General features: G+C 40.9%; 1 protein-coding gene across 1 annotated transcript in view; it reads right to left on the reverse strand.

The window, feature by feature from the left end:
• Nucleotides 1–2,040: 2,040 nt before the first annotated feature.
• SHC4 (SHC (Src homology 2 domain containing) family, member 4) overlaps nucleotides 2,041–14,122 on the reverse strand; it is a 28,472-nt gene continuing 16,390 nt past the window's right edge. The window contains exons 6-13 of the mRNA XM_009994551.1: nucleotides 13,264–13,317; nucleotides 11,543–11,594; nucleotides 10,110–10,226; nucleotides 7,920–8,017; nucleotides 6,629–6,689; nucleotides 5,091–5,270; nucleotides 3,379–3,632; nucleotides 2,041–2,746 (exon numbers count right to left, since the gene is read on the reverse strand). Coding sequence (XP_009992853.1) covers nucleotides 2,591–2,746; nucleotides 3,379–3,632; nucleotides 5,091–5,270; nucleotides 6,629–6,689; nucleotides 7,920–8,017; nucleotides 10,110–10,226; nucleotides 11,543–11,594; nucleotides 13,264–13,317 — 972 coding nt within the window. The 3' untranslated portion in view covers nucleotides 2,041–2,590. The remainder of the gene's footprint in view (nucleotides 2,747–3,378; nucleotides 3,633–5,090; nucleotides 5,271–6,628; nucleotides 6,690–7,919; nucleotides 8,018–10,109; nucleotides 10,227–11,542; nucleotides 11,595–13,263; nucleotides 13,318–14,122) is intronic.

Consider the following 14,122-nt stretch of genomic DNA (forward strand, 5'->3'; position numbering starts at 1 on the left):
GGGGGTCGGTGAGGGGTGTCCCCGTGAGGTCACAGCCCCGCCGCGTGACGTCACGGGGGGCTGGCGGTGACGTCATGGCGAGCGCTGGCACCGGGGCTCACGGCGTCGCCGCGTCCGGCCGCGCTCCCCAGGGCACCGCTCCAGGGCTTGTAGCAGTTACCGGTTTCTCTGGGGAAACTGATTTTTCCCTCAGAATTATGTGTAGCGAGCGTTACAAAAAACCCAAACCACCCAGGTTTTGTAACCGTGAGCGTGTTCAGAGACGAGCAAGGCCCGTAACAGCTCCACCTGGTGACACCCCCGCAGCACAAACGCCTCAGTCCTTTGTTAAATCGCTTTTATGAGGGAAGCGAACAGAGCCCCGTGTTCGTGCTAAATTCACAGCAGCTTTGAGAAGAACAAACATCCTGTGCCTCGTAGATGTGACACTGTAGGCAAAATCAGCTGGTTTTCTCAGGGATTCCTGGTAACCATTACACCAGAGCTTAACCAGGTGTCCTCAGCATTTTCTCAGGCATGAAACATGTAAAAAGGAAAAATAAATAACTGTGCCAGACAATTCCTACTAACTTTCTCAATAACAGTATTTTGTAAAACCTCCAGAGGTCAGGTAACTATGCTTAAAAGGAAAAAAAAAAGTTATTTCTCAGACCTCCACACGAGGAGATAGGTTACAGGAGGTGGCTGGTCCAGACACTAGAAGCCACATCAATAATTGAGTGAAGGCACATTCACGTTGGAAACCAGAAACTGAGTTCCTAGGGCCAGCTCAAGAAGAATGGATGTACTTTAGTCTAGGAAAATGTCTGTTGTCTGTAAGGCCTGGATGCGTTTGTGTCTGAATTATATCTGCTGGACTCTCTCTCACATCAAGAGACTGAGATACCTGTTCATTGCACTAGCACCCAATTGGCTCCCTTTTCTTCCTTTTTTCCTTCACAGTTATGCTTCAGACGTACAAAAAATGCAGCAGCAAACATTTTTGGTTTAAAGCTTCTCAGCGTTCCAGAACATGTAATTGGGTAGTATTAAGGGATGAAATCCATTTTATAAGGATTAGCTGAGGATCAGAATAAAGATGTCTTTTGTCAGCTCTAAGTGTGACTCTTTACATTGTATTGTCCTCTCATGTCTTGAATAATTGTATGTGTAAATGAACCCTCTTGTTTTCTAGAGAAAAGAGCTCTTACTATAGTGTCCCATTTAACACGAACACAGGAAAAAAGAACATAATGTATTTTTTATAGTCAAGTCTTCCAGCAATTGCAGAACTCCACAACAGTTCTGCCTTACGGAACTGAGCTGGTGGGCTGGGAGACAGAGGGAACGTCCCTGCTCCAGAAGTTCCAGAAGACATTGCTTATCTTAGAGAGACAACTTTCTCAGGCTGTCACCCAAACTACCAGTTCATTCCCCGAATCCCTCCTCCCCTTTCTTCACTTACTTACTAAAGCATTGTTTCTCCAGCAGGAAGCCCAAGAAATCACTGTTCACTCTGAATATAGGATTGTTCTTATTTGGAGTATTTATTGTGGCAAAACAAATTATAGGTTTCCTTTAAAAGAATTTTTTCCATGTTTACGAACAAACGAGCTCTACATGAAGAAAGGAAAAACTTTTATCTTGTTTTGGAAAGAACACTGAATAAGGGCACATGCAAAGTTCAAGCAGTCTTTTAAATAGTTTCCTCTCAAAAATGTATCATTAGTTCTGTTCAGATTCTCTAGTTTGTAAACAACTATGTAATCAATGAAAATATATTTATAGCCTACCTTTAAAAAGAGATGTCTCCAGTATTAATTGGTAATAACAGTAAAATCATATGCAAGACAAAAATATTAGGATCTAGCATGCTTGTCCTTTAACAAGTTCTATTCCAAAATTATATTACATATATTAATTACAACCTTGCAAATGTTGTGTCATCTTAAATCTTTGAGAAGTCAGACAGTGTAAAAAATGATTAAGAAACCAGACAACCTTTCTATACTGTGAATGCTATTCATTTCAAACATGACTTGCTAGTAAAGTGCTGTTACAAGCAAAATGAAACAGTTAGTGTCTATCAAAAGCAGATGACATTTCAGTAATATTCAAAGTGTATTCGTTTTGGCAAATAGTTAAAAGCTTAGACACATTTGTTTAACTGCCCAAAACTAATTCAGTATAAATAATATTGGTTTCAAATAATTCTATCCTAAAAGGCACATACTAATGTTCCAGCAGTTTGTTCAAGTGAGCTTTTGCATGTAGAGGTTAAATTGTGCTTTTAAATAGTTACTGATTCAGTACGACCTTAAAAAAGTGACATTTGTGCATGTCTAAAATACCTTCTCACAAATGAATCTCACACTCTGAAGGTGTAATTTCATTAAGATTATATGTATCTATATAACTATGCTTGTTGATCTCTCTGGATCTACATAGATATACTCATATACATATATTCATACATACACACACAAAAGGGTATCTTCTGAAACAGCAGCAGAAAGTGCAGTCTATGCTTTTTTGAATTGTCTTCATAATAAAAAGTTCTCAGTACAGTTTTCAGATACGAATTGTCTTGGGATTTGTGAGATCCAAGGGGTTATTTGTGACACTGCATGTGTCCCACATTACTCTCCTTCCTTACAGGTTGCTTCAAGCTCACTTCACTTCCAGAAGAGATGATTGGCAAATTATTTTCCATGTGATACTGAATAAGATGACCCACACTGTCAAATATATGGTCTTTGGTTCTCACCTAATGAAAGACACAAAAGAGCACATTTATGGTTAGACTGTGCTTGTCACTGGTTGGATGTGAGCCTAGGGCAGTAAAGTCAAAAGGCATTGAAGCCACTCAACTCACTGGAGCAGGCTCTTTAGCCTGTAGACTGCAATTCAGACCTCTTCTTCGACATACAGAAGAGGTATTTTCCCCTAAATCCCACTGAGGATTACTTTTCTGATTTACTCTTCTGAGAGATGTCGCTCAGGAGAGCTCTTACAGCAGAAGCAAGTAGAACTGAAGTGGCAACAAACCAGCTCTACTTTTTCTGTATCCAAAAGTGCATTACTAATCAAAATAATTACTTAATGCTGGGGTTATTTTTCTAGCAGAATAATAATAACAACTCAAAGGATGTATTAAAGTGCATACACTAATTATCAGCACCTGGACTAACAACAATATTTAAGTACCTTGCATCTCCTTCCATGGTACTCCAGTGTTTACAAATTCATGAATTGAACTTTCAAACCTACTGAATTCACTGACAAGATTTAAATGAAACTGAATGGAATCAGATCGGTTCCACTTCCTGGAATGCATCCATACATTTTGACTGAAATATCTGAGTAGCCTTGAAATTTCAGGATATGAAATTTTCATACCTTGCCCTCAGGATCCACCAAGAGCAGATGCTTTGCTTGCCCTCCCTGAAGTCCACTGAGGACATACTGACCAGGTGACGATGTGCTCTCTCGCACCAGAAAATCCCCATCGTTGACTAAGAGGCTCTCTGCTGCTTTCCTGTTTAATTTGCCATGGTAACAATCTTCATTCTTTAGCTGTTGCTTTATTTGTGGCAGAACACAGAGACCAGCTGTGTTGCTTGTGGCATTCTGCTGAACAGCTTCCAGTAACTCTACAATTAAATGAAAGAGAATGAATTGGACACTTTACCTAGAATTTCATCCTAAAAGGATATAAGACAATATTTGTAACAGCTTTTAAATCATTCACATGGTTCAGTTTTCAAGCGGTGATCAAACCAGCCTTACAGACTGCAATAATATGCACGCATGAATGCTCACACCCTCCAGTGCATTAGGTAGAATTATCCCACCATCTCCTCCCATACCTTCGATGGGAAAGCCTTGGGTCGCTAGGCAACAGGGATTGGAAACAGGAATTTTTCTGATGCTCTACAGTTCTGGGTTTGTATTTCTTTGGTTGTATTAAAGTCAAATTTTCCCCTGTGAAAACAAGATTTTTTTTTACTGGGTAGTAGCCCTCCCCCTTTTTTTTTTTTTAAATCTAGTTTTTCCCTCTTCCTTAACAAGCTCTGAAGAGATTGTCATGGATCATTGGGAGAGTCGTGTTGAGTGGCTCCAGCTATGTGCAGGAATGTAACACAACATGGCCAACATAGCCAGAAGGAAAGGATTATGATGCATCTGCTGTGAAAAAAACGAACAATTACTGAATGTACTAAGAAAACTGGGTGGTTTGGGATATAGCCAGTCAGACTGCAAATTATTCACAGACAGGATTTTTCTAAGGAAAATAAGAGGATACTGCTTCTTCAATGGAATTGTGCAACCTAAGGGTCCTCAGGTTACAGCCAGTTCCTTTCAGAGCATATTAGAGCCCTGGGCTTGAAATGTCTTACTGGTCACAGATTCCTTTTACTGTAGTTCTGTCCAGTCCTTTGCCCACTTTCCTGTGCAGAGCCAGCTCTGCCACAGAAAGCACTCAGTAGGAAGCCATAAAAGGCAAAGCTAATAAACAAACTTTTTTCAATAATGAGAACAATCAGCAGGAGCTATATAGTTATTTAATAGATATCCACCACTTTGAGTCTGTGAATCAAGACTTAATTTGACATTTGATAGAGTCTGCTGATCAAACAGTTTGATTCAGAAATTACTGGATGAGATTCAGTGGTGGCTTATACAAGAATTGAGAAAAGATGGTTGTAACAATCCCACTTGGACCTTGCATGCCTGTGAAGCAAAGGCATCTAAGGCTGCTTCCACCTTAGAGTGGTTAAGATCTTGAGCAGGCAAGGGAACCCTCTTCCTTGAAGTATGGTGCAATCTCAAGCTGTTACATGATCTTAAAGACTTGCTTATTATTACCTGTGGGACACTATTCATTATCATCAGTGACAGAAGAGGTTACTCTGCTTGCTTACAATCTCTGCTTTTACTCCTTAGTCCCCCTTGTCTTGAATTTAACAAGCAAAACAACCAACTGGGAAGATTTACTCCCCCTGTCTTTTCTATACTTGATATTGCCAAAATCTTTCTCCATGCACACAAATGACAAAACCCCCTCTTCTCAAAGCTTAGAAAGATAAGGGAATGCAATGGGAACCTACTGTCCTGACGCAGGGGGCTCCCATGGGTCTGTGTTGTTGCTGTACCACGGGCTGTACAGACTGCAGACTGCAAGGTTTGTGTGTTGATGTAACAAGGGTCATCAAAAAGATCTGTTTTGTAGGCAGGCTTCAATAATGGTGCCTCTTTTTTTGTCTTCCGTGATCTTTCACCACAATTACCTGCAATTAGTATATAGGATGCACTGATTGCCTTTTTTTTTAAACTCAAGTTAAAAGAACTCTGAAAGCTGAAATAGGAACATTGTTGTTCTTATAGATGCTGAAGTCATTGAGAAGGAAAAGAAAAATTGGTGGATGAACTTATTTTTCTTTATGGCTAGAAGGCACAAGGTGCACTGTCCAAAATGAGCTAGAATGAACTTTTCAAAAATGTTGCATGCTGATCCAGCTCAGCTTCAATGTCAGTAGTAAACCCCCCACTGATTGAAAAGAAATTAATACATTTGACTCTACAGAGACACAAGCCATTGATGCTGGCTTTCCTTCCCCTCTGCACCACAAAAAAGCTTGTAGGAAGCTGGACAATTCTCTCTCTTGCTATTCTGGTGGAGCAGGGAACATGGAAGAGGTCGTTGCTTTGTGGCCCTGCCTGGAGAGCCAAACCACATCTGTCAGGTTAGGATCCAAGCCTCGGAACAGGCTAACAGAACATCCCCTGCAGTGCATGAAAATAATAGCACTTCAGCTAGCCAAATAGCATGCATATTTTTGCTCTTCAGCAAACCTTTTATTCATAGATCTATTCATTCATTCTTTTGTTTGTTCATCCTCTCTTTATAAAAACCATTTTATGCTCCTTTCCTTCATTCAATTTCTTGCGTTATTTGTGATTTAACTCCTGCAGGCAGTGCAATGGATCACTTCAGAGCAGCACAGGTGGGAACTCAAAAAGAACCTCATTATGCAGTGAAAGAGATGAGCTGAGGAAATGCACTCGGGCACCAGCTGTGGCAAGAGAAGCCCAGGAAGGGATGGAGGCTGGTGATCTCCTGGAATCCCAGAGAGAAGGGTTTGCTAAAGGAAAATTGATCTGGGACTCAAAGCCACCCAAGGCAGGGGAAGGGCACAGTCACAGTGAGAAGCCAGCAGCACAGAAACCAGGGGCACAGTCTCCCAGCCACCCAATGCTGATAGTTTGTGTCTCATGAAGCATTAGTATGGGGAAGGGATGTTTTCAGAGTCTGATAAGCAGTTAAGTATCTTCCTTTTTCAAAGGGTATGAAAGGGAATAAAGCAACGACGAATATGAAAGAGAAAAAAAAAAACAACAAAACAAAGAGCTACTGTACATTATCACGACAAGTAAAATGAGTAAGTCTGCCAGCAGGCATGAAGATAGATTAGAGGCCTTTAGAAAAGCTGTAAGGCATTTTTATCTGCCCTTCATCTAGGGAACTAGAAATGACCCACTAAGCAGAACACTTTTCACCATTGTATTGTAAGCCAAAGGGCAGCTCTTCCAGACAATCAGCCTTGGTTAAATCTGCATATGTATGAAAAGGAAACAGAGCACATACCCACAGTTCTGTTTTCATCTGGGCAATTTTCATATATATTGATGAATGTCGGGCTGCTTGCCTGTGGAAAAATTGTAAAAAACAGTCATGTAAAGGAGTCCCTTAGAAAGCTCAGGTAGTTTTAAAACATCCATGCACCAGTTAATTGGAATAAAGGTAACTAAACCAGAAAAAAATCCTAGTTCTCAAAGAATATTTCATGTTAATACTCTTCTTTCTACAGGGCATCATGTCTGGACATATTCCAAGCTCACAGAGACCATTAACTGCCTAGTTACGTATGTAAGGTTTAGTATGTAGAATGTAACACCTAGGTAATAAAGTTCAGATTTTCTTTTAAACATTCCTTGCCTTAAAACCAAGGAAAAATAACTACAGACATCATGGTTTGAAAGTGAAATGGTAACCGTGTTGTCTGAGCAGCATTAGAAGGTCATCGGAACTTAAATGAAAAACAAAGTAACACACTATGGAAAAAAGGCGTTTGCATTTACATACTGCAGGGTAACTCCTTGCAGCAGCTCTGGTGATCTTCAAATACCAACTTGAGAGAGTCAAACACCTTTTTAGAGAACTGCTGGGGAGGTGGAGACAAATAAAACTTGGGAGCATCAACATCTTAGCACCAGCTGGATCCCAACATCTGAGTGCACGCTCTCTGTGCAAGGCAGTGGTGCCTGCCTCCCTGAGCTGGGACACACTGGTGTTCCCAAAAACTCACTCAGCAGGTTTCAGTCTGTGCAGCCAGTCTGAACTTGGCTGGTTTTACTCCCCAGCTGGGTTTTATTTCCCACTATCCCAGACAACAGCCACAGATATCTACATCTTTTGCTGCTGTGGCTGATTTAACAGAGCCTCTTGAAACACTACAAGGGTAATTAACATTGTATATACATTGCAATCAGTTAATGTTGTATGTATAGGCTGTAGAGAATAATGGACAGGATGAAATATTTATCAGATCACAGCATCAGGAGTCAGGAGGTCCCAGATTTTGCAGATGTTCTGAGACAAGCCATTTAAATCTGTATCTATTTTTTTCTTGCTGCTAACAAGTGAACAAGGGAATATCACTTGGTCTCCTAAAAGTACTCTAAGGACAAACCAGTTAATATTCAGAAAGTGCTCTTGTATTCAATTATGTACTAAGAGTCATTAAATGTAGCCTAAAAACCCCTTTCCCAGGATACTCAGGACGTGGTTCTGATGTTATGCCATGTTTTACACCACAGTAACAGTTTATTACTCATCCACAGCAGCAAATAGTTATCCCAGTAGAGGATGTACTTACCAAGCACTGCTGCTTTTTGCACTGTGTTAGACAGTTAGCCCTTTGGTCTGTTTGCACTTTCATTCGCATGTCTAACACTCCACCAGTGGGAGGCTGACCTTGGAGTCCCAGCAATAATATAAACATTCCAGTGTTTTCAATCCTACCTGGACTACTTACTGCGAGTTAAAAAAACCTTCTGAAGGAAAAAAAAAAAAAAAAAAAGCAACTGATGTCATCATCTGCTTTCTAGTGCAGGCAAACATCCCCAGCGTTTGCACATCTCACAATACACAGACTCGCCATATGGAGGCTGTAAAGAGCTTTGGGCCTGAACTTTCAGAGCTGTTTATTTTTCCATTTACTTCTTCCTGAATTAAAAATGGCTTCATCACAGTTTGGGGTGAAGGGAAGTACAGTCATTCTTAGCCCCACGCAGCCCCCATCCCTTTTCTTTGAATTGAAAATACAAGAGCTACTGAAACTTCAAGAGAAGCATGTCAGTGCACTGTTCCTTAAGGGAACCAAAAGGCAGACCATAAAACCAATTCCTCTGGCTTCTTGTCTCAGCTGTGCAAGTCTAGAGATTTCTGGGGCAGAAAGATTTCCCTCTTACATGAGAAAACTAAAACCTCACAGCATTTAGGTAAATAAACCTGCAACTGTTCTAAAAAAAAAAAATCAAATACTGCTACAAAAAAAAAAAAAAAAAAAAGAAAAAAATAATTTTTATGAATGGAATGTACCCTGGTTTTAATAACAATAATCAATATAACCAGTCTGTTGTCAGCTTGAAGAAAACACTGAATGGCACAAAGGAGAGTGCCCAGTGTTTTTCTTGAGCCAAACCAGAATGATGAGAGTTTAAATGCACAGCTGCTGCACTGCAAAACAACTAGGTGCTTCCTGTGCTATCTCCGGTCCCGAAATAAAAAGCTCATCTCAAATCTTACTTCTCTGTTTAACAAGAATATAATTGGATAAAAGGCCTCGAGCAGGAAAGAGATAAAGTTCAAGTAGCTGATTATGTGATATGCAGTGCAAGTATTTGATTATGTGATTCATAGTAGTTTGGAAGCGAGTGACTCATTCACACAGCAATATCCGACTTCTCTGCCTGAAGATCATTTTCCAAGGCTGGCTGCAGGTTAGGTTCAAGGAGGGAATCTAATTAGCCTCCTCTATGTCTCCTTGCTCTGATTGACTTGTGGCATAACCTAGCAGAGTCTCATAGGAAAGGCCCCAGGAAAAATAGACCAGTATTAGCAGTGGAATGGCTTGAACCATTATATACAAGGAAATAAACAAACTGGAGCTGGGGCTGCTGTTCTGTCACAAAACCAGTTCTGCTGTAGTGTGTCAGGCATTGTTCTCACTTCCCCCACAGTGACTGTGAGAGCTCAGGATGCAGTTAAGCAGCATTACAGCTTTACCTGCTCATGGGAGCCAACAAGCAATCAAATTTGGCAGTACTGGAAAGAAAAGACTGAGAAAAATCGACGTGGCTAACCTATGAGGGGAGCCATAAATCAGAGCAAGAATTGTGTCCCCAGTGCAATGGAAGAAGGGCAATTGAAATGGGGAATTGCAGTTCAGAAATTAATCTCGGCCCTACATTTTGAGCAATGTGCAGAGAACAGGGTGTCACACTTTAAAATGCCAAGTGGTGGTATTTCAGTACACAAGGCTGAATTTAAGTTACATCAAGTGTAATCTGAGGCCACTGCCAGGACATGAGTATAACAGTAGAAAGGTGAATTACAATGGGGTTTTCCCCCATGACACATTTTCCACAGCTGCAGCAAGCTTAAGCTTGGCATAGGTCAGGACTGAGTTCTGGGTGTGTGGGTGCACGTGTAGTATTTATAGAGCTGACCTTACCTGGGCATAGTAATTTGAACATTTGTTCAACTTACTTGCATGACTTAAGGTTGTTTTAGCAAGGAACAACGCAGCTAAATTCTGTGTTACGCACCTGCACAAATGTCATGGAAATCATCACAGAATACCAAGTTTGAAGGCACCTCAAGGATCATTTTAGTCCATTATACTCTGTACATACAGCATATATTACAATTAGCAAATGTCCAGAAATTGTATCCAAAGCATCTATTTATGGATCACTGTTTGGAGTATATTGTTTTCCTGAAAAGTACTAAAGAGAAGGAAACCACCAGTTAAGGGGCCAAAAATGTGCTGACCTTCCATTACATGTAACCAGGCTAGATGGGTTCTTCAGGTACTGTTTGAACCGGAGCTCAAAAGCTTGGCCTATGGTGTTGATCACCTCCTGTGCCATCCCATTGGGACATTCCAGTATGTGGCAAGCTGCAAAGAGACACCTGACTTTAATAAAGTAAATGTACTTTATACCAAAAAAAAATAGAGAGACAAGCTATATTGCTTACAGAAGGAAAGCTGGACATGAAATGATAGCTTTAAGACATTATACAGACTGATATTTTTTATGTTTTAAGGAAACAGTTGCTCTAGGTATTTTTTTAGTCATAATATCAACCTATACCTCAGTAAAAGAAACTTTCAATTTGTAATTCCTGCATGGAGCGGCCCAGTATCTCCTTTTCTCTCCCTATCTGGCAGTCAACAGCAGCAGAGGAGAGAACTAGCCCTGCCAGTGGGCAGTCTTCCTGTGAAACAGCATTAAAACACAAGTATGGGTGGCTCTGGCAGCCTGGGGCTGGACCACACTCTTGCCACCAGTCCTTGTTCTCACACACAACCTCAGGAAACTCACTCCAGCAGTGAGTGCTCTGTGCTCAGGACCAGCTCTCCCTTCTACAGGGCCACCATGAGATGGCACTCAGGGATGGTGCTGGACCAGCCGCCAGCAGGATCCCAGGGTATAACAGGTCTGCAGACCCCAGCATCAACAGCAGGACTTGGTGAACTCGCAGGGTGCCCTAAGTTAGTCAAAACAGCAGTGATGGAGCTACAGAGAGGTGGCAGGCCAGACTGCAGGGCTTCAGCCCAGCTCCTCCAGAAAACATCCTGATTTTCTAAGCCATCCATAGCACCTTAAAAAGTGAGCTCTCCTGGGAGCTGCCACTATATCAACTTCATGGACTTCAGTACCATTGCTCTGAGAACTGTCTGGCACAAAAGAAGCAGCCAAAGGCCAGTCTGTCTTGTAGTACAAGCACGTAATGCGAGTGATGGAAGGGGATTTTATCCCCTGGGTTAGCCTCCAAAGGGAAAGAAAGTCTCCTACACCTGAGTTTATACCCAACTCTGCCTTTCAGCTACATACCCAAAAGTCTGGGTTAGATGAGGAGGCTCACAAACTACCTTTTCCCTCATCTGGAAGCTGTCCCAGAGCACGGCAGCCACACACCTTGCCAGGCTCTGCCCTTCCTCCCAAGACAAGACTGGATTGGGAAGGCTCCTACCTAAGCACCGAGCCAGCAGCTAGTACAGCTTTAGTCTGACCTGCAGAATCTCACAGAGTTGCACAAAGAATAGAACATTTACAGCCACAGCCTGCATACCATCACCTATATCCCTACAGGGAAGCCAGAAATTTTAAAGAATATTGAGCTGTTCCTGCTTTAAAACTCAAGCAATGCCTGAGTACAGATAAAGCAGTCATACAAATATGCACAACAGCCTGAAAATTGTTTCCATACCTCTCTGATTAACAGGGTCTTTTGCCACATATGCAACATAGTCTGTTGTATCCTGTAGGAAAGAAGACAACAAATATATTTAAAATTATAATTTTGAACAACCTTAACATCATAGCAAATCAACTGACTATAGCTAGAGATAGTTTTAGCTTGAAAAAGCATGTTTCTTTCAAAGAAAACAAAGGGCTAAAGGAAGGCTCAGTGACACACTGCTGGCTATTGACACAGTTGACTGTCCTAGAATCTCTTCCTTGTAATAAATGCACTAAGACCATTTGGCATTCTTTGGTCTGCAATAAACTGTGTTTTTCATTCCAAATTCAGTAACAGGAATAGAAACACAAGTGGTGCCTCAGCAGCAGGCAGTGCTGCTCCCACGGAGCTCAAAGCCTCCCCTGCATAACATGCTGGGGCTGCCCGACTGCCCGTTACAGCCTTTAGCTGGGACAGTCCTTATCAGCATCAGTGGAAGATAAAATAGTGTCAAAACACTGCAGAGGGCAAGTCAGAATATTCCACATTTTTAGCATGGAGATTGAGTTTTGAAGGCATCATAGAGGAAAGTTGATCTTTTAAATATTGCAGAATACAACAGTTATCTGATCTCTATCGCTGCTGCCCGATTTTAGTCCAGCTTTAACTAGTTTAAATTGCTCTGGACCCCAATGCTGCTGCTGAGATGGAATAACCTCTGATAATCAGTTCTCTTTTTGAGATTCTCTTTCCAGCCAACATTAAAATAATCCTCACTTTTTCTAGTGAAACTGAAAAGGGAACCAGAATAGAAAAATTAACATTTCTAGTCATACTGCAAGAGCCACTTGATAATTCAGTGTTATAGTAAGGTAATGAATAACATGATTTTAATTATTAAAGATGCATTTTGTTATTTTGGATCTTTAAGGAGGGATGGGGAAATGCAATTCACAGCTTAAAGGCATGGCTCTCCTGAGGGAAGATGCAATCAGCTGGCAGGAAACAAGGCCTCCATTTGCAATATGCACAAGAACAATCATTTAATAATTCACAATGAATGATATGAGAGGCAGGTCTTAGGGCCAGCAGAGCTGGTCCTAGATGAATTATTTTTTTTTAATTTCCAAAGTTACCATCATTAAAACAAAGCAAGCTAAATGTTTCTTATGCATTTAGTGAACTCAACTTGCTTCCTTTTCCTTTCAGGTTTTTCTTAGAAGTTCATAAATATTTTAGGATACAGTCTGAATATAAATTAGATCTAGAGAGCAACTGGAAATTAAAGTAACTGGAGCAGAACCTTTTTTTTTTTTTCCTTGTAATGTTTATGTACATGCATGGATGACTTGGCTTTCAAATAAAGCCAGAATAGGCAGAATGCTGCCTAGAGGTGCTGGTGCTGACTGCTTTTGAGACAGATACTGCATTATAGGGACTATGGAACTGATGCAATTTCTATGTTGGTGTGTTCTTATTTTTAGGTCCCTAAGACTAGGGGCTTTTGAGTCAACAGAGGCTCACTGATGGAGAATGGCAAAAGTACAGATATATCAGAGATCCACTAAGTCTCCTTTCCAGTCTCAGTCCCTCCGTTCTCTTGTAGTTCTGGTTGTGATCCAGAAGTGTGATTGATTAGTTAGTGCTTGTGGATAGAAAGGGATGAAGCAAAGTACTTGCAGGTACTTTTATTCTTATAATAATTTCATTTATACCTGCAGGAGTATATCTTATAAATCAATACTTACTGGGTCACCTCCCGAAGCAAATGAGATGGACTGCATGTGATGGTTGGCAATAATCTGAAAAGCATGACAAAGTAATTAAACATGCTGATGTGCCACACATTTAGAAAAAAAGCAAAGTATGTATCTTTATAGAACAAGCAATTAGATAACCTAATCCATTAACACATGCACATATAATTTGTGAAGGAAGGAGATAAAAATAGGAATATTTGACACTACCCTTTCATGTTCAGTAACATCTAAGTAATTTTCCTTAAAGGGTTTTCAGAACTAATTCAACCACCAAATTCTACTGGGTGCATTTACAAAGTCTTGAAAAAACTAGTTATTTTTATTTCTTTAAGTGTCTGGTGTACACAGCAGTAGTATTTTTATGGACAGGCCCCACCCATACTCTGACCACACTCTCTCTCAGCACTAACATCAAACTGTCATCTAGTAGAGATGTCACTAGCCAAATCTACTATCAACATTTCATGGTTTCAAACACTACATCATCTGTGGAGACAAACTGTGGGGTTTTTTTCTAGAATCAAGTGCAATAGGTTACACAGGTGGGAACACAGTGAAACACGGTGGCAACACAAGAATAGAATAAATGTGCATTTCCATTAGCAAAGGACTAGTAATGAAAGACCTAGAAAGAATTTCAAGACAGTCCCCTGCAGGCCCACATGTGGCACATTAGTGCATTTGGAAAGAGATCTGCTCAGCCAACTTTAGGTCCTGTTACAAACAGGAATAGGTTAGAAGGACCATACTTTACCTGCCAACCCCCAGGGCTTTGCTGCTGTACCTGAAAGGAAGGGAAAGCTGGTGCCATAGACCTTTCCTGGCATAAGGGCCCAAGGGACAGGAG

The sequence above is a fragment of the Chaetura pelagica genome, unplaced genomic scaffold (genome assembly GCF_000747805.2).
Source record: "Chaetura pelagica isolate M959 unplaced genomic scaffold, ChaPel_1.0 scaffold222, whole genome shotgun sequence".
Taxonomy (NCBI): domain Eukaryota; kingdom Metazoa; phylum Chordata; class Aves; order Apodiformes; family Apodidae; genus Chaetura; species Chaetura pelagica.